This window comes from Gymnogyps californianus, chromosome 14 (genome assembly GCF_018139145.2).
Source record: "Gymnogyps californianus isolate 813 chromosome 14, ASM1813914v2, whole genome shotgun sequence".
In the NCBI taxonomy this organism is placed as follows: Eukaryota; Metazoa; Chordata; class Aves; order Accipitriformes; family Cathartidae; genus Gymnogyps; species Gymnogyps californianus.
In genome coordinates this window covers 21,958,882-21,977,491 of record NC_059484.1, presented here as the reverse complement: position 1 = coordinate 21,977,491, position 18,610 = coordinate 21,958,882, and the positions used below count along the sequence as shown (strand labels likewise).

At 41.8% G+C, this 18,610-nt stretch overlaps 1 protein-coding gene across 1 annotated transcript in view; it reads right to left on the bottom strand.

Moving 5' to 3' along the window:
• The window catches only part of KDM3B (lysine demethylase 3B), a 70,097-nt gene that overhangs the window by 22,675 nt on the left and 28,812 nt on the right, over positions 1-18,610 (bottom strand). Inside the window, exons 7-15 of the mRNA XM_050905079.1 lie at positions 17,989-18,567; positions 14,204-15,449; positions 13,636-13,837; positions 12,058-12,272; positions 10,837-10,989; positions 8,177-8,284; positions 3,606-3,733; positions 2,650-2,929; positions 1,388-1,644 (exon numbers count right to left, since the gene is read on the bottom strand). Coding sequence (XP_050761036.1) covers positions 1,388-1,644; positions 2,650-2,929; positions 3,606-3,733; positions 8,177-8,284; positions 10,837-10,989; positions 12,058-12,272; positions 13,636-13,837; positions 14,204-15,449; positions 17,989-18,567 — 3,168 coding nt within the window. The remainder of the gene's footprint in view (positions 1-1,387; positions 1,645-2,649; positions 2,930-3,605; positions 3,734-8,176; positions 8,285-10,836; positions 10,990-12,057; positions 12,273-13,635; positions 13,838-14,203; positions 15,450-17,988; positions 18,568-18,610) is intronic.

Here is an 18,610-nt window from a genome sequence, read left to right as displayed (position 1 = left end):
TTGGCACTATATTAGTTTTCTACAGCCTGTCTCTTAATGCAAGTAAGACTAGATCATAACATCATCCGCTTATGATGGTCTTAAAAATGTACCTTTAGGCTGACTCTCTAGAGGCCATGAAATAGATAATATGCAGTTTAACTATCACAGTCAATGCTAACTACTCTTCACAACAGAATGTCAATGGTCCAGAAACACCAAGATTATTCTCTTCATGAGCAGCAGTCCATTATTCCTCTCAATTTGACCAACACAACTGTTGTTTCTCAGGTATGTTTTGTTCATACCCATTCTATATGAAGCATCCAGGCATTCAAGTCGGGGGCTAGACCACAGTTCCCCACAAGTTCTTTCATATCTAAATTACTCCGTGAAGACCAGAAGTCAAGAAAGTGAAAAAAGACATTACACAATAGATCTGATTCAACATGGTGAGAGAATGCATAGAGTTGCAGGGATAGGGATACAAGTTGAGACAGGCCCTCTCACGCCTTGAAGGAATAACTTGCTTTAAAACAAGTGATCACAATTTCTTCGCCTGTACTCAGTGATGAGAGGGGGCAGGGGGTGGAAGTATTATTGGCTTCGCTTTCCTGTAGCAGCGACATATTTTCCCATACAGCTGTACAGTTCCCTCTACCAAAAACAAACAACATGAACTATTATTAAGGTTCCATCCTTCCAGCCTGACACAGAGGAAAAATAAATACTGCTATGAGACAAGCCATTTCATCATCTTCCTCATTCTATCTGCCTAAGCTTTTGGAGAAAGTATTCTCCAAGAAGAGCTAAGCCTTGATAAATTCCACAGAATCTATCCTTCTCTTAAACTAAATGCTTTTAACCACTTCAAATATCAGGGTTGTTCAGGGTTTTTTTAAGGTTATCTCCTCCAAAATGGATTAAAGAGAAACAAAGTATCCTTATTCCAGAATAAGCATCCAGAAATGGCAACTACACCTTAAATTCTTAAATTCATATTCTATCTTAAATGCCTTTCAAGTATACGTAAGGTTTTTTAAGGAACTGGTTTGCTCATAGGTTTTTGTCTTTTTCTGTGGTATCCTCTTGCAGTATTTTTAAAGATGTGGAATTTAAAGTGAGCTTTTATAGGGATGCTGATGATCAATTAAACAATTTAAAGGCTGTATTTAACTCACTTTCTTGGTCTCTTGCAAGGAATAGCTTCTCCACAGCAGTAGTAAACCAAACCACAACCTAACAATTAGCATCAAAATTCTCTACAACTTTGTGGGGTGGTGAGTTTTGGTGAGATACTGCATTTGTTTCAACATTTAAGAATAAAAACATTTGTATGAAAACTGTTAGATCATCACAAAATTCTTCCCTAGAACAGATATCATTGAAGGAATACAAAATTATTTACCGTAGAAGCTGCAGAAAAGACCGGAGGAAAGGGGATTCCTGTGTCTAATGGGACCTGAGGAAGCTTTCCTGGCCCTGTGTGTAGCAGATCTCTGAGGCTGGAGCCTTCAGCTTTGTTGCTAGATGTCACTGGGCCCAACAAGAGGCTATTAAACAGCTTTGGGGTTAGTGGGGAAACCTTTGTACTGGAGTTGAAGGAATCCAATCCAAAGGGTGAATGGGATTCTTTATTAAGCACTGACCTCAGTGATCCTGATTCTGCAAGATAAATATCAACATTGGGGGAAAAAAAAAAAAAAAAAAAAGAAAAAAGAAAAAAGGCAAAGTTCAAATGATCACAAAGTTCTCCGAAATTATTTGCTCTTGCATTAAATAGGATATTGACAGAATCTTGTGGTAAATGTAAGTTATCACTGCAACAGTGAATGAGGCACCTTAAAGAGAATCAAAGACATCATATATTTCAGATAGATTTTACCCTTCATATGCTGTTTAGGTTTTGAACAGCACAGTAGATCTGATCTGAAAGTGATACACAAGAAACTACAACTTTGTAATAGACTCAATTAAAAAACATTTCTGTGACTTTCTGAATTAATGTTTCAATATGAAATATTTCAAATTTAACTGTAGCCAAAATATTACAGTGACTAAGCCCTGCAAAACGAGTGAGTCATGAACATTTAACACTGACATATAAAGTAGTTCTTGCTAGACATATGGACAGGAATAAATCCTGTGTTAGTCATGCTACCTCTGACAACTGGGAGGTGTATTCTGTAAACAGTTATTTCATATTGAGAATCACACTCAAACTATTGAGTATTAAAGAATTTCTAAGCTTTCCTCTGACCCTCCAAGCGGACTCTACTCTCTCAATTCTTTGGAAATGCACTCCTCACATAGCACACAAAACAGCTTTGTTTACTTCAATAAAGTGACAAAGCTGCATCTGAAATTACTTACTATCATTTTACATCAGGATACCAGCTGCTTATTACTTAGAAAAACAAATACAAGAACTGGCACTGAAATAAACTGGGAATGACAAGATAGTATTTTTGTCTTCAGCTGTATCATCATCTTTCCAGCTTTGCATATTCCTAAGCCTGTAAAAGAAAACTGGTTCTAAGAGGCAAAGGAAGAAAAATGATCATGTTTTTTTCTATTTAGGGCTAGGCACTCTCACAAAGAATAGCAACCAAGCAGTACATTATCATTTATCTTTTAATTCCGACCCCAGAGAGCATGTCTTCTGCTCACCTTTTGTTTCTTCTTTTGCTTTTTGTGTTGCTAAATCTGCAAGCCAGTGTAAGGCTGACGATGGAGCTGTTTCTGGACAAAGTGGTCTGTTAGTCTTTATTTCACCAGTGTTATTGGTTGGTAATGTCTCTGTTTTTGCAGATTCTTCTATCCTACTATCAGTTGCTTCAGGTTTTGGAACAGTGTCCACTTCTAGTTGCCCCACTCCTGCTGTCCCTGCTCCAGTGGAAAAGGTGCTCTCGTTTCCAGAGACTGATGCACTAGGATTTACAGTCGGAAGCTAAAACAAAAATATAAACAACTGCTAAATGTTGAATAAAGGGAAGAGTTCAACGTGGGAGACATTTTAGTTATCCAATGCGTTGGGTTTTGTTTGTTGTTTTTGTTTGTTCGTTTGCTTTAAGTGCACAGTAGAGTTCCTTTATGCTTATGTAGCAGCAGAGTACAGGAGCTTCTTCTCTGCATACATTAAACCTTGCATTGTGGTGTGAATTCTTACCACGTCACCTTTTAGTCATCTTTTAACACAAGCCCAGGCTTTTTGATTTTTTTTTTTTTTTTTTTTTTTTTTTTTTTTTTTAAACAGGAGGACTTTTTGTGTGAACAGTAACAGAACTCCTCTAGATTCAGCGTAACATTCAGGAACCGTAACAAAATAAATGCACATGTTGCAAGCTACTCACAGTGGTTTGTTTTAAGATACAGCATTATATGAATGGCTTCCTACCCAACTTCTACATAAGAGTATTAGCTCAAATATCCACTTGGTAAATAACAGTTGCAGCACACATCCCCGAAAAATGTCCCAGAAGATTTCTGCTAAGCTAAAACACTCAGAATACATACGGAGAAAATAAAGTTTGTGTTTCACAACAGATTAGTCTAAAGGATCTAACGTTTAATAGATCTTAAAAATGTAATGTCAAACAAGGTAATTTCAGCCTCAAATTACATACCTGTGATATTCCATTAGTGACAGCCGGTCTCAACACTGATTTGTTCTGCCGGTTAATACACGGACAATTGGCTTTAATACCCCATTTGCCTCGTGCTGCATGAACCATGTCACCAATATTGTAAAGCGCTGGAAATGAAGTTAAAATCTTTAATATCACATGTAAAGAAATCTAAAAACAAGGCCTTAACTACAATATATATTCAGAGGGGTGGGGTTTTTTTTTAGTATTACTGCTAAGTATCTTTAAGATCACATGCTATAACAGGACACTTGTCTCTGAATAGTGTGGAGAACTGTGCTAACACTAGCTTCACGATGTCACTGAGAGGCTGCCAAGCCTGGCAAATCCTACAGGCTATCATCTGCTCCTACTATTCCAGGTAGGGTCCAATGATACTGCAATGAGGCAACTTCGAACCATCAAAAAAGACTATATATCCCTTGGAGCAATGTTAAAAGGATCTAGAGCACAGGTGGTGTTCTCTATCCTCCCAGTAAGAGGAAGGAGGTAATGAATTGAGCAGGTGAATGCCTGGCTGCATGGCTGGTGCCATACTCAAGGTTTTGGCTTCTACGATCACGAATCTACCTTTGAGAAGCCAGGTCTCTTGGGAGCTGATGGGATTCACCTTCCCAAGCAGGGCAAGAGAGTCTTTGCCAACAAGTTGGCCAGACTTATACGGAGAGCTTTAAACTAGATTTAGTGGGGGAAGGGGATGGAGATTTGAGCAACAGAGAAGAGCCAGGGGCTGCTGATGTACTAGGAACCAACAGGGAAACACCTGTGAAATGCCTCAAAGGAATTTGGGCATCTTCCTCTCCAGAGGTGACAAGGTTGATAGCCCAGCTGAAGTGCCTCTATATACCAATGCATTCAGCATGGGTAACGAGCAGGAGCAGCTGGAAGTCGTTGTGCAACTAGAAAGCTACAATCTAATCACTATCGCTGAAACAGGATGGAACCAATCGCACAACTGGAGCACTGCAGGGGGGTTGCTCTCTATGTAAAGGAACGGATTGACTGCACAGAGCTGTCTTTGAAAAACAGTGATGAACAGGTTGAGAGCTTATGGGTAAAAATTAGGGGCCAAGCCAACAAAGGAAACCTCACTGTTGGTGTTTACTACAGGCCACCCAACCACGGGGAGCCTGTTGACAAAGTGTTCTTACTACAACTACAGGAAGCATCACACTCACAGGCTCTGATCCTGATTCAGGGAAATTCAATCACCTTGACACCTGCCAGAAAAGCAGCCCAGCAAGCTGCAAACAGTCAAGGAGACTTCTGGAGTGCGTTGAGGATAATTTCTTAATCCAGGAGACAGACAGCCTGACCAGAGGAGAAGCGTTACTGGACCTGTTGCTCACCAACACGGAAGAACTAATCAGACATGTCAAGATTGGTGGCAGCCTGGGCTGCAGGGATTGTGCCCCGGTGGAATTCACCATCCTGAGGGATATGGGCCAGGTGAAGAGTAGAGTCAGGACACCGAATTTTAGGAGAGCAAACTTTCAGTTGCTTGAGGGATTAGTGTATGGGACCCCCCGGGAAACTGCTCTTGGGGACAAAGGAGCTGAACAGAGCTTGCAGCTCTTTAAGAACATTTTTCTTAGAGTACAAGAGCTCTTAATTCCCATGTGTAAAAAATCAAGCAAGGAAGGCAGGAGAACGGCATGGGTCAGTAAGGACCTCCTGGTCAAACTAAAATGTAAGAAGGAAATGCACAGGCAGTAGAACCAGGGACATGTATCCTGGGAAGAATATAGGGACGCTGCCTGGATGTGTAGGGATGGGATCAGGAAAAGCTAAGGCACAGATGGAGCTGAATTTGGCAAGGAATGCAAAGAATAATAAGGGCTTTGACAGGTATGTTCGCCAGAAAAGGAAGATTAAAGAAAATGTACACACACACCCCCACCCCACTAAATAAGACAGGAGAGCTGGTGACAGCTGACATGGAGAAAGCTGAGGTACTCAACAATGTTTTTCCCCTCAGTTTTCAATGGTATTCTCTCTTCCCACCTCTCACAAGCCCCTGAACCTCAAGGCAGGGACTGGGGGAATGAAGTTCCTCCCATCATAGGAGAATCACAGAATATCTCAAGTTGGAAGGGACCCATAAGGGTCATCAAGTCCAACTCCCTGCTCCTCGTGGGACCAGCTAAAACTAAACCATAGGACTAAGAGCATCATCCAGACACTCCTTGAACTCTGACAGGCTTGCTGCCGTGACCACTTCCCTGAGGAGCCTGTTCCAGTGACCAACCACCCGCTCAGTGAAGAACATTTTCCTAATGTCCAACATGAACTTCCCCTGATGCAGCTTCATTCCATTTCCTCGTGTCCTATCGCTGGTCACCGGAGAGAGGAGATCGGCACCTCTCCCTCCGCTGCCCCCCTTGAGGAAGGCGTAGACTGTGATGAGGTCACTCCCCAGCAATGAGGTCACCCCTCAGCCTTCTCTTCTCCAGGCTGAACAAACCAAGTGACCTCAGCCACTCCTCATAAGTCTTGCCCTCGAGACCCTTCACCATTTTGGTCACCCTCCTCTAGACACACTCTAATAGTCTGATGTCCTTCTTGTACTGAGGCGCCCAAACCTGCATACGGTACTCAAGGTGGGGCTGCACCAGTGTCAGGTTCGAGACCACCTGAGGAACCTGAACATTCGCAAGTCCATGGGACCTGACGAGATGCATCCCAGGGTCCTCAGCGAATTGGCTGATGTAGTTGCCAAGTCACCCTCCATCACATTTGAAAAGTCATGGCAGTCAGGCGAAGTCCCCAGTCACTGGAAAAAGGGAAACATCACGCCCATTTTTAAAAAGGCTAAAAAGAAGGGCCCTGGGAACTACTGACCAGTCAGCCTCACTGCAGTGCCCAGTAAGATCATGGAGCAGATTCTCCTGGAAAACATGTCAAAATGTACGGAAGACAGGGAGGTGACTAGAGACAGCCAACATGGCTTCACCAAGGGCAAATCGTGCCTGACTAATCTAGTGGCTTTCTTCAGTGGCGTGACTGCATCATTGGACAACGGAAAGAGCAACGGATGTCATCTACCTAGACTTCTGTAAGGCCTTCAGTATGGTCCCCCACAACATTCTTGCCACTAAATTGGAGAGAGATGGATTTAACGGATAGACTATTCAATGGATAAGGGACTGGCTGAATGGCCGCACCCAAAGAGTTACAGTCAACAGCTCTATGTCCAAGTGGAAATCAGTAATAGGTGGTATCCCTCAAGGGTCTTTACTGGGACCAATACTATTTAATATCTTCATCAACGACAGAGTGTGGGATTGAGGGCACCCTCAGCAAGCTTGTGGATGACACCAAGCTGAGTAGTGCAGTTGATTCACTAGAGGGAAGGGATGATCCATCCAGAGGGACCTTGACAGGCTTGAGGAGTGGACCCATGTGAACCTCATGAAGTTCAACAAGGCCAAGTGCAAGGTCCAGCACCTGGGTTGGGACAATCCCCAATATCAATACAGACTGGGGGATGAATGGATTGAGAGCAGCCCTGCAGAGAAGGACTTGGGGATACTGGTGGATGAAAAATTAGATACGAGCCAGCAATGTGCGCTCTCAGCCCAGAAAGCCAACCGTATCCTGGGCTGCATCAAAAGAAGCGTGGCCAGCAGGTCGAGAAAACTGATTCTCCCCCTCTACTCTACCCAACCTGCAGTCCTGCGTCCAGCTCTGGGGTGCCCAGTACAAGACAGACATGGACCTGTTAGAGTGGGTCCAGAGGAGGGCCACAAAAACTATGAGAGGGCTGGAACACCTCTCCTATGAAGAAAGGCTGAGACAGTTGGCGTGGTTCGGCCTGGAGGAGAGAAGGCTCCGGGAAGACCTTATTGGGGCCTTTCAATATATAAAGGGGGATCATAAGAAAGAGAGAGAGAGACTTTTTACCAAGGCTTGTAGTGACAGGACAAGGGGCAACGGTTTTAAACTGAAAGAGGGTAGGTTTAGATTGGACATAAGGAGAAGTTTTTTACAGTGAGGGTTGTGAGACACTGCAACAGGTTGCCCAGAAAAGTTGTGGATGCCCTCTCGGTGAAAGTGTTCAAGGCCAGGTTGGATGAGGCTTTGAGCAACCTGATCTAGTGAAAGATGTCCCTGTCCATGGCAGGTGGGTTGGACTAGATGATCTTTAAAGGTCCCTTCCAACCCAAACCATTCTATGATTCTATGATTTTTAGGACCAGTTACATAAACAGTCAAGTAAATGGTCAGCACTGACCGTTTACTTTCCCTCCCCCCAACAGAAAAAAAAGATCTTTCTTGCAATTTAACCAAATTTACTGACACAACTAAAAACAGCTGAGCACAAGAAGTCACAGCTAGCATCAAAGGGGTGTTCACTTCAAACCCACAGCTTGATCTGACTTGGGTTACCTTCCCTTCAAGCCTTCCACTATAGCAAGTGGAAGTCTCCTCTAAATCCATGCTAGAAAAGGTATCAGCTAGAATACCAACCATCTTAGTATTTTTTCCACTTGCTTGCTCAGAATTGAGACAAAATTTGGAATTTTTCCCTTTAAGGTTTCAAGCATTACCTGTACCAGGAATGATCTGTGTCGGCATAAGATTCTCTGGTTCATGAGACTGACCCTTTGCACACTTCAGCCATGAGAAGACTTCCTCATCACCAATCTCCTCTGTCTCTGGAATAAAGACACAAAAAAAAGTAAAATTTTGCACAAAAGTCACTAAAACTTTACAATACAGAATATTTCTGCATCATTATTGTTTCTTTAGATTCTTTACAGTGCAGGAGATTAACCTGGTGATCTCAGAAATAAACTATACATACAGACCATTAGAACAGGATCTACAGCAACTTCTTCGCCTCTTCAGATTATAAAACTACCAGAGTCATTTTCCCTTCATCTCTAGTAGCTTCTTATTTTCAATCACCTAAAAACCTTGCCTTCTAGCCTCGATTTTTAAATATCATACTCTTGTTCTCATTATGCTTTCCTCAGTTATACAGTAATTCTATTTTTTCTTGTCATCATCTCCCAAGCTTTTTCAACAAAAAGTATCTGCAGATCAGTTCCAGGAAGAGGAAACTAAGGTCTCCTGTCAGCATATCTACTTACAAAGCTAACAAGCAGCAAATTAATAGTTTGAAAAGTAGTCTGACAAATTTATAACTCTTCAGATTTTAAACCAAGTTGGGCCTACAAATATGTAGCTGCATAAACTGCATGCCATTCTCTTCCTTTAAAAAGGAAGGTGGGGAGGAAGGGTGAGTGGGGTAGAATATGAGAAGGATCATATCAAACTTCATTTCAGGGTCCTTTAGACCTGGTATCTGCATAGGTTGTTTCTACAGCACAAAGTTCAGAAGCCTCTTGAGGCAAGTAATTGTATTTAAGTAATGCCTTGGTTCTACATTTTGGCCCACTCCAAAATTTCAGACTTGATTAATAAACCGTAATTACGATACTGTTTTCAGGAAGACATCATTGATAAGCAATATATATACACACACACACACCCCCACTACCATTTGACATTGTAAAATATCAATCTTTTCAATGCTGACCCTCCTCTGTACACCAGTGAGTAAAAACTTCTCATATGCCCAGGACATCTCTTCATTTTCACCTGGCACGGGTAAGGTTATCATACTTATTTCCTTGATGTGAGAAGAAAAGGGGTTAGGAGACTATCGCCCTTGAATCATGGACATCTTTATACCGCATTCTGTCAGTGATATATTCAGTCCCAAAAGCTTTTTCCAAACATGTACAGTGCCAGATACAAGAAACCCTATTCTACTTACTTTCAACTATTTTCACTGTACCCTGGTTAACCACATCTTAAAGATTGTTATGCTCTCTTCTGGTGTATTCTGGCAGTAATTTCATAGGCTTCATTATTATACTGGGTCTGGCTGGGATGGAGTTAATTTTATTCATAGCAGCTCGTGTGGTGCTGTGTTTTAGACTTCTGACCAAAACAATGCTGATAACACATTAATGTTTGAGCTGTTGCTGAACAGTGTTTGCACAATGTCCAGGTCTTCTCTGTTTCTCACTCTACCCACCCCGCCGCAGTGAACAGACTGGGGGTGCACAAGAGGCTGGGACAGAACACCACCAGGTAGATGACCCAAACTAAGCAAAGGGATGTTCCATGCTGTACAATGTCCCACTCAGCAATAAAAACAGAGAGGAGGGAGTTTAAGGGGGCTAGCCATCTTTTGCTTGGGAAACTGCTGGGCAACGGTCTACCTGTGGGAGGTCGTGAGTGATTGCCTTTGCATCACTTGCTTTGTTTTGTTTTCTTTTTCTCTTTTTCTATTTCTCCTTTTATCTTGACCCACAAGTTTTCCTGCTTTTATTCTTCTTTTCCTCTTTCCCCAGTCCCAGTGCCATGGGGGAGTGAGCAAGTGGCTGCGTGGTGCTTAGCTGCCTACTGGGGTTAACCCACAACAATGATATAAAAATAAGTGACTTTTTATCTATTTTTAAAAACCCATTGCTTTTATAATTCATTCAGTGTTCTCTGGCACCTTTATCATAATGAACAGACAGAAGTACTCACACTTACTAACATCCAGTATTTTGTACATCTGTTCCATATAATAATGTAACTGTCACTAATAGCCTTACGCTTACTAAGCTCGTCCATTGTGAGCACCCACGCTACCAAAGCAGTCTCGATACAGTAAAATACACAAAAAAGCAACTAGGTATTCACTTTTGTAAACACAGTGTGCCTCTATTTGTTAGAAATAGAACTTAATGGACTTTTTCCTGAAATACAAACCCTAGTGCATCAAGGAATCAAAAAAAGAAGAAAACTTTCCAATCTAACTCGTTACAGAAAGGAGTTCTCTGCAATGTCTGCTGACTAGTTCATCTTGTGATGGTTCCAAACTGTTAAGATATTAATTTTTCTTTTATATTCTCTGAGGAAAAGATAGAACTATACAGCAGTCTGTCTCAGTACACAGCCTATGCCTGCTGACGTAATAATTTAAATAATCAAATTCTAACCAAATAGATAAAACACCGGTATCTAAGGAAACGAACAATGGAACAGCAGCATATAAGACAGTACTGCCAAAGTTCCAAATCTCCGGCCTCCCAAGCTGATACTCACTAACTCTCCCACAAAACCTTCAGCAACCTCCCAGAAACTATACCCACTGAAAGCCAGCCAGTTCAAAGATTACAGTGGGAGAAAAAAATCCAGTACTCACCGCTACGTGGACGATTCTTCCTCAGCCGGTAACAGTCCAGACAGACTCCAAAACCACACTTGCGACAAACCCAATGAATATTGAAAAGTGTTGTCTCACATACATCACACATTTCCCTCACGCCACGTACTGCTCGCTTCCATGCCACTTTCTCTATAAAGAGAAGGAACATTAGGAATTATTGCTTTGACATTTTGCATTTCTCCCATCTAATTGAGAATATCACAGTAACACTGATAAAGAAACAATTCACAGAAACATGACTTGAGGGCAGAGTATAGAAACACATACTTTTTACATCGAGACACATGCTTTGAGTTGCTAGTCTTGTGACACTATTAAAATCCCCATTTCTAAGAGTGGGTAAGGTCAAGTCCCAAAATGCACACACTACAAGGAAATGGAGCACCTTACAGAGTTCTGTAGTAACTGAATTTCAAGGAGCACTTACAGAACTTACAGCAAAATTATAAAACTTCTGCTGGCTTTATGAACAAATAACGTGAACTTGTAAAACTACAAAGAATGCATATTTAGTTTTACTAATCAGATGCCTGTCAACTCTTCGGATTCTAAACCAACACATTCGTTGAGGAAAGGGAAGTCCTCTCCAAATGGCTGCCCTTGTACATTCCGGAAGCTAAAGGGAAAAATCAGACAGTCAGAGCTATCCATGTGATAGGCTGAACTGAATACCTTTAGAAAATTTTTTCTAAACCCACTCCCCTTGTACTGGCAACGCTCGCTACTAGTTGCTCAGCTGAGTCCTTGCAGGCTGAATGCAGGTACTGCTCCCTCCCTAGAAAACCCTGAGCTTTTGTGTGATGTCCCTGGAGCATAACAGGATAGGAATATGTAAGAAAAGCTGCTCATTAAAGCATAGCTGGTCAGTGTGATAAGTGTTCTAGACTTATTTCTATTTTCTTAGGAGCATGGGTCAGCTGATTTTTGCATTTATTTATTGAAAAATAATTTAATAATGTCTGGGAAAGTTACCGTTAGCTTCCTTGGTAGTAAAGTTGCACTGATCGAAAAGAAAAATCCCAAATGCTGGTCCCACAATTACACACACCCCAAAGAAGTGAATATAGCCTTCTCTTTGGAAGAAAAGGAGAAGCATTTTAACAAAAAATTATATTACACTTTCAACTCTATTCCACTGCATTGTACACACATTACACAGAGAAGATGGACAAAAAACACGTCAAAAGCCCAGCTTACGATGTGGCTCCACCATCATCATTGCCTCCTTCTCTGACATAACAAGCTGGCAGAACTGGTCCCCAACATTGGCCAGGATATATTTGGAAGTTTCCAGATCGATGCCCTCTGCAGGGGAGGAGGAAGGAATCCATAGGCTCATGGCATCAGGGTCACTCTGTTGCGGGTTCAAGAAACCCTCTACTCGTAGAATACCTTTCCGGGTAAATATCAGCCTGCAGAAAACAGGATGGAGTAACTGAGAAGCTGCTCAACCACCTTTAATTAACTTATAATGCCATCTATGTCAGAATATAAACCCAGAAAGGGGAAGAACAGCTTAAGCTAGAGTGCTATACTCTCCAGCCAGTACAATCATTATGCAAATCCAAATAACACAGAGAATAAGGTACACAAAGGCAATGGCCGCAAAACCCACTAGAATGAATCCCCAGGTCCCAGTAAGCGTTGATGGGAAATTCCACATACAGGAAATTGCTACAGCTTAGTAAGTCACACTTCTCTATACTATTAATAGAAAGAGATGACAAAATTCAATTTATTTGGGCTGCTGCATGACGCTGCTTGTAAAATTATGCATGGTTCTCATTCCCTATTTTAACTCGGGAGAAAGTCATTTCCCAACTTTTGGGAAACCAGTATTTCAGTTCTGGCTAGGGCTGCTAGCACTTGGCAACTGTTCTAACAGTTCATATTACAAGACATACAAAAATCCTTATCGTACCTACTATTTTTGCCACTGCTCTCCAGACAGACAAGTCACAACTGTTTTATTAGTAGCTGCTGACCCTCCTAATTTTTGTGTGGTAAAAGGTGTAACAACATAAGTTATAGAACTCTGAATGTCTCCTGCCAATATTAAAGGTAACTTCATTTTCGAGCAAAACCAATCTTGTCTTTAACCTCAAAGCTAGCTTAATTTTTACCAAGTTCAGGAAGAGAAGCAGCTATAATCCTTACTGGATGGGTGGCACATACTAAAAATTTACTTCATCCTTTATATGCCAGAAAGCGAACAAACATCTTTTTGGAAAAAGATGTATAGCATTTGCTAGAATAGGCAGTTAAGGAAGATGAAGAGAAGCATGACACGTCAAAGAACTGTAAGATGTGCACGCAACACAGAGAGAAAACACAGGCAGTGTTATACTCATAAAAATCAGTTCTGTACTCAACAAAACCTAGTCAAACATTAGCCTCGTGCTGGCAATGTTTAGTTACTTGTTCACCAAATTAAAATTTTATCTCTGTTCTGAACCCCTTATGAAAGAGGAAGAGAACAGTTATTGCATACAAACTGCTACCCAGCAGTAAAATTCTACCCAATAAAGCAAATTCAATCTCCTGACGTTGGACCTGGAGGCTCACTTAGTATCATACAGCTGTATCTTCCAACAGCAGCTCTTCCCGCCCCAGTGAGGGAATTCCAGTCAGGTGATGCAGGGAAATGCAAGACACTCAAAATCTTCATTATTGTACCCAAGCACATTAAATAAGTAAAACATAATTACTTTGTGCTTGGACATGGTCCAAGCTCTGCACATAGACTACATATGAAGGAAGGAAGAATTTGAGCACCTCCGGAAATGGAAGAAGCGACATGCCACAGTTGAGTCATCCTGCTCTTGCTCCTTAAATTTGCGATACCGCTCCAGACGGCACTCCCGGCACTTGTGCAGATGTGGAGCTACATTGATGCAAGAGCCATCCTGGAGAAAAGGCTCACCTGACTGCTTCAGCTTCCTCACCTTACTCATATCTTTCAGCACAGACTGGCCAACTGGGTGAGTCAAAGTAGAAGTAAAAATCCGTTAGTTAACTGCAACAGCAAAAGGATACTGACCCCAACAAACATATTTTCAGAGACCCGTACGCTCATACCCATGCAAAACCAATAAGCCTGTTGAAGTATGCAGCATACCACACTTTTGTCCTGACAAATATAGGCTTAAACATTTCTCAAAGTGAACATGTTAATTCACATACAAGAAGCATTAAGCTTTAGCCTTATAAATATCCTGTGTGCTGCCTACTGAGCGTAAATGAGGTTTACACCTGTGGTTAGTTCACATAGTGCATCGCACAGGAGATACCCCAGTATCCCACCTCCTTCTGCTTCCAAGACACCCTGCATTCAAGTCATCACCTTTTAGGGGAGCCGTGCGAGGCCGGCCCTTTGGGGCTTGCTTCCCTTTTCCTTTCCCCAGCAGCAATTCAGCATTGCGCTCTGCATTGGGGCCTAGCTTTGCCATCAAGTGGTCTGGGATTCCCTTCATACAAGCCTTGGCCTGCAACTGGTCTTCAGAGTCACTCAAATCTGACAGGTCACTATTGGTACTGGAGTCCGAGTCCTGTTTGGATGTCAAGCTCCGCTCATCTAGAGAGAACCTTTTCACAGCTTCAAAAGGGGCTTTGTTCTCCTGTGGAAATTCTGCCTGTGAAGAGAAAAAGGCAGGTGGATGTCTGCCAAACACATTAGAAAAAGTTTTCAGAAGAGGATTGTCCTGCTGCCCAGGCCCAACAGCTGGTTTTTCTTCTGTTGGGCTGGAGGAAAGCGTGGGCATCTCAATAGGCTGTGTCAGGTTGCTGGTTGGTGAGCTGGAACGGCCGTTCCCTACAGTGGAAGGGCTCTGAACACCAGCAGCAACTGTTGAACCAGGAGTACTGGAGATCATCTTTGAGGAGTCAGTTGTTATAAACAAGGTTTTCTTCTTAGCTAGAGAAGAGTCTGCAGAGGTGAGTGATTCCGGCCAGCCAGAAGTGGCCTTATGACCCACCGGTGTCGAGGGAGTAGAAATCCCTGTCTGAGATGAAGATGCAAAGCCACTGAAAGGACTAAGTTCTGCTTTCTCAGCAAATGCCAGGAAAGGGTTTGAGGGTTCCTCTCTTGATAGCTTTGGGGGCTGTAAAAATAGGTTTTCATGACTATCTGGAGGACGAGTATTCAACAGACTTCGTGAAAAGGCTGGAGTGAGGGTAGGCATAGATTCCACAGGCAGCTTCCGCTCCACAGAACTGCCAGACTGGGCTCCTGGTTTAGTGTCCGCTGAAAGAATTTTACCTTTACAGATCCCAGCACCCACGCTCTCTGTACACTGCTTGAATGAGTCCCGACTAGAGGCATCTTCAGTCAAGCTCTCTGAAATGACCGTGAAGTAGTTACTGGAAGGTAGATTTTGGGACATGCATTGAAAAAACAAGTTCTTGGACAGATCAGAATCTTTCTGAGCCTCTTGTCCAGTACTACAGCCAAAAGGAAATCCAGAAGGCTTGCTTTCTGGAGTGACCACTCCATTTGATTGGCTCCTTCCACCCCCAAATACCAAGGACTGGGAAGCACTTGGGAGAGACACTCCAAATCCAGAAGAAGCCAAAAGTGAATTTCGGGAATTCTGAAACAAAATTAAGAAGCATTAGCCTATTAAAGGATTCTTGTTTGATTCAGCAATACTTTGGTTCACCTAATTGTACAATTAGCATTCTACTTATCCACCTCTAATAGAAACTTCCAGCAGAATTATTTACAGTGAAGAGACTTCTTTAAAGATTCTGCTAGACTAATTTTTCCTACCTAGAAGCTATTGAAACTAATGAGCTAACGGTGTCCATTACGTAAAGACACATGGAGAAAATGAACACTTAATGCCTTGTCACGCTTTAGAACAAAAGTGAGACACAAGACAAGGTGAACTAATTCACAGAAAAGCAAGTTATTTAAACTGCTGATTGTTTTAATTCAAATCAGCAAGAAGGGAACCTTAATTGAAACTGCTTTTCAATAATCTCCCATCTTTCACCCTCCCCCAAGATCATCCTGATAAGCTTCTCCTACTTAACCAGCACCCTTGAAATAATTAACTTAGTTTGCAAAGTTAATTAAGCAAAGAAAGCCCTCTAGCAGTTAGTGAACAAACTGTTCCTGGTCACAGCAAGCCACATCTGCTGACAGGTAGATAGATGCCTATGACGTGGTGCCTGCCAGGGGATTACTCAGTAGAGGTGAAGCACAAAGGGCTTAATTTTTATGATCTTCAAATACTGGAAAGTTTTCCGACTTCCAGTTTTCTCCTAGACGCATAACTGTGATACGGAATATTCACTTGCTCTCTTCTCAATTTATACTTATTCAGATTTTCCAATTCTCACAGTCCTGTAACTGATTATATTCTGCGACTAACTGATCAGTTCTATTCCTTTTCTTTGAGTTCCACTTAGAAATCTTCTCATGAGGAATACTCATGATTAATACACTTTTATTCCGAGGCCATGTTAAATACAACCACAGCCTCTGTGCAACACATCCTGCTGCTCATTAGTGTCACTGCACACCTGCTGCACTGCAAACTAATGTTTAGCTTGTTCCTCCTTACCAACCTCCAGCTGTAATAACTTTAACATATTAATGTCCCCCATAACAGTCCTTCCAGATATTAGAATTTCAGATATTTCTTTTTAGAGCCAAAGTAATTTTCACAAACTGAGCTCTAACAGTTTTAAAAAGCATATGAATATGAATGCAAACCAAGCTTATTAAGTAATCTCAAGTACCAAATCACACTACGATAAAGCGGACAGTCTGAAGCAATAACACGTGAACTATCTACAACACTCTTACTGATTTATGTCAGGTTCCCTCCCTCAAGGAAAATACGGTTTGAAATGGACTAGTGGTCTGCCTGCAAAGTCTGAAGCCAGATTATTAATAAGGATTTAAACCCAGTGATTTGGGGTTGGGGAGAGGGAGGGAAGGAGAGGTCGTACCTAAACTTCTCAGTACAATTAAAGTTATTCCTTAATACCATTGATGATAGATACAGTTTTGACCGTTCACCTACACAATTTGTAGTTGCTCCCAACTCTGAACTTTTTTTTGGGGGGTGGGGGGGTGGAAGAGAGAGCAGCTTATATTATGAAAATTTAATTATGTAACACTCCTGTCTTCTACAATTCTCTTTCTCCTTTACACCTTACCACCTAGGAATCCTTATCCCAAGGTAAACATCTCACCTTTCCCCCCATTCCATTAGCTAATACAAAAGACAGGGATCAAAGTAATCCATTCAACTTCCTGTCAATCACCTTGGACTCTCTAATGCATCTCCCATTTTCTTTACTTTTTTTATACAGTAGACTACGAGTTTCTTAATTTTTGCTGTACTTACTGAGGTGGGGTTTTGTTTTTGTTTTGTTTTTATAAGCCTTCATTTGATTACTTAAAAAGTCTTCTATTTTGTTTCTAACAGGGTTTCCCTTCTACTTTTCCACTTTTCCCCTTGAAAACAAAGACATAACTAAAAGGTCTTCAAGCTGCTTCCAGACTGAGCTCTTTATTAAAATTTATTCTAAAGGTACCCATCTCAGATGTTTTAATGATTTCTTTGTTTTCAGCCCTAGATAGTATATGATGCAACCAGCTCATTTTTCTACTATGGAGATATCATAGCTGTAACAGACAAGTTGGGCATCTATAAAAGGTCCTCTAAATGTAGCCTCATTGTTTTTCCAGTTTTGAGGCTTTTTTTTTTTAAAGTAACTTAAATGTTCAACTCAGTGCACATTCTCATGCATATTTGTTTATATAAAGGCAAGAGATATTAAGTAGCTTACCTTCCATATGACACAACAAAATTAATTATATTGAGTGCAGCACTTAAAGTGACTTTAAGGCTGCATTTCTCAGATTAAGGCTGAATAAAGATAAGAGTGCTACGAAGTTGTCTCTTACAACTCCTCCACCAAATATCTTCATTTTCTTTTGAGTTCTTTCTTAGATCAGGTAACAGAAAGGTTTCCTTTGGGAAGGGAGGGATTCATCAGAGAAAAGTCGTTTTCTCAATTCCATGGACACACTTTTTAACAGGAATATGTTGCAGAACATCTGTTGCAAATATGTATGTCTTTCTTGAATATGCTGGATCATGAGCTACTCACCTCTCCCTGGGCTTGTGATCGGCCTGTTTTCAGTTTCTCCTGTCCAGTAACAGCTGGCAAACTGGTATCAGAGATTCTCACAGTTGTCGGTGTCAAAGCAGTTGTAGTAACTGCAGCTGCAGAAGTCACTGTGCCTTGGCCAACCTGTTCCAGTGATTTTCCTGCCTCTTTACATCCAGATCCAACTAGTAACGCTTGTCCAGCCACAGAGGAAAATGGAGTGAAGGGCAATGGTGCGTCACCACCAACTGGCTCATCTTGGACTACTAGTGTTCGGCCATTCTCTTTGGTGTAAGTGGCAAAGCGAATATTGCGATTAATCTGAGGAATGAATGAAGGCAACTGTTTGGCCCTTGGATCCAGTCCTGTTTCACTACTGGAGCCTCCTTTCCAAGGACTTCTGCTTGCCTCACCTCCATCACTACCATTGCTATCCACCTCACCCCTCTCCTTTAGCTTCTTTGTTGCAGGATCACATCCAGAATCTGAAGCATTTTTCCTCCTCCGTCCATCCTTTCCCTCCAGAGTTTCCTTCTTCTTTTTCCCTTTCGATGATTTAGCTGTTTTTAGGCCCCCTCCCTATAACAGACAAAACTATGCAATCACTAAACAGAACAATCAG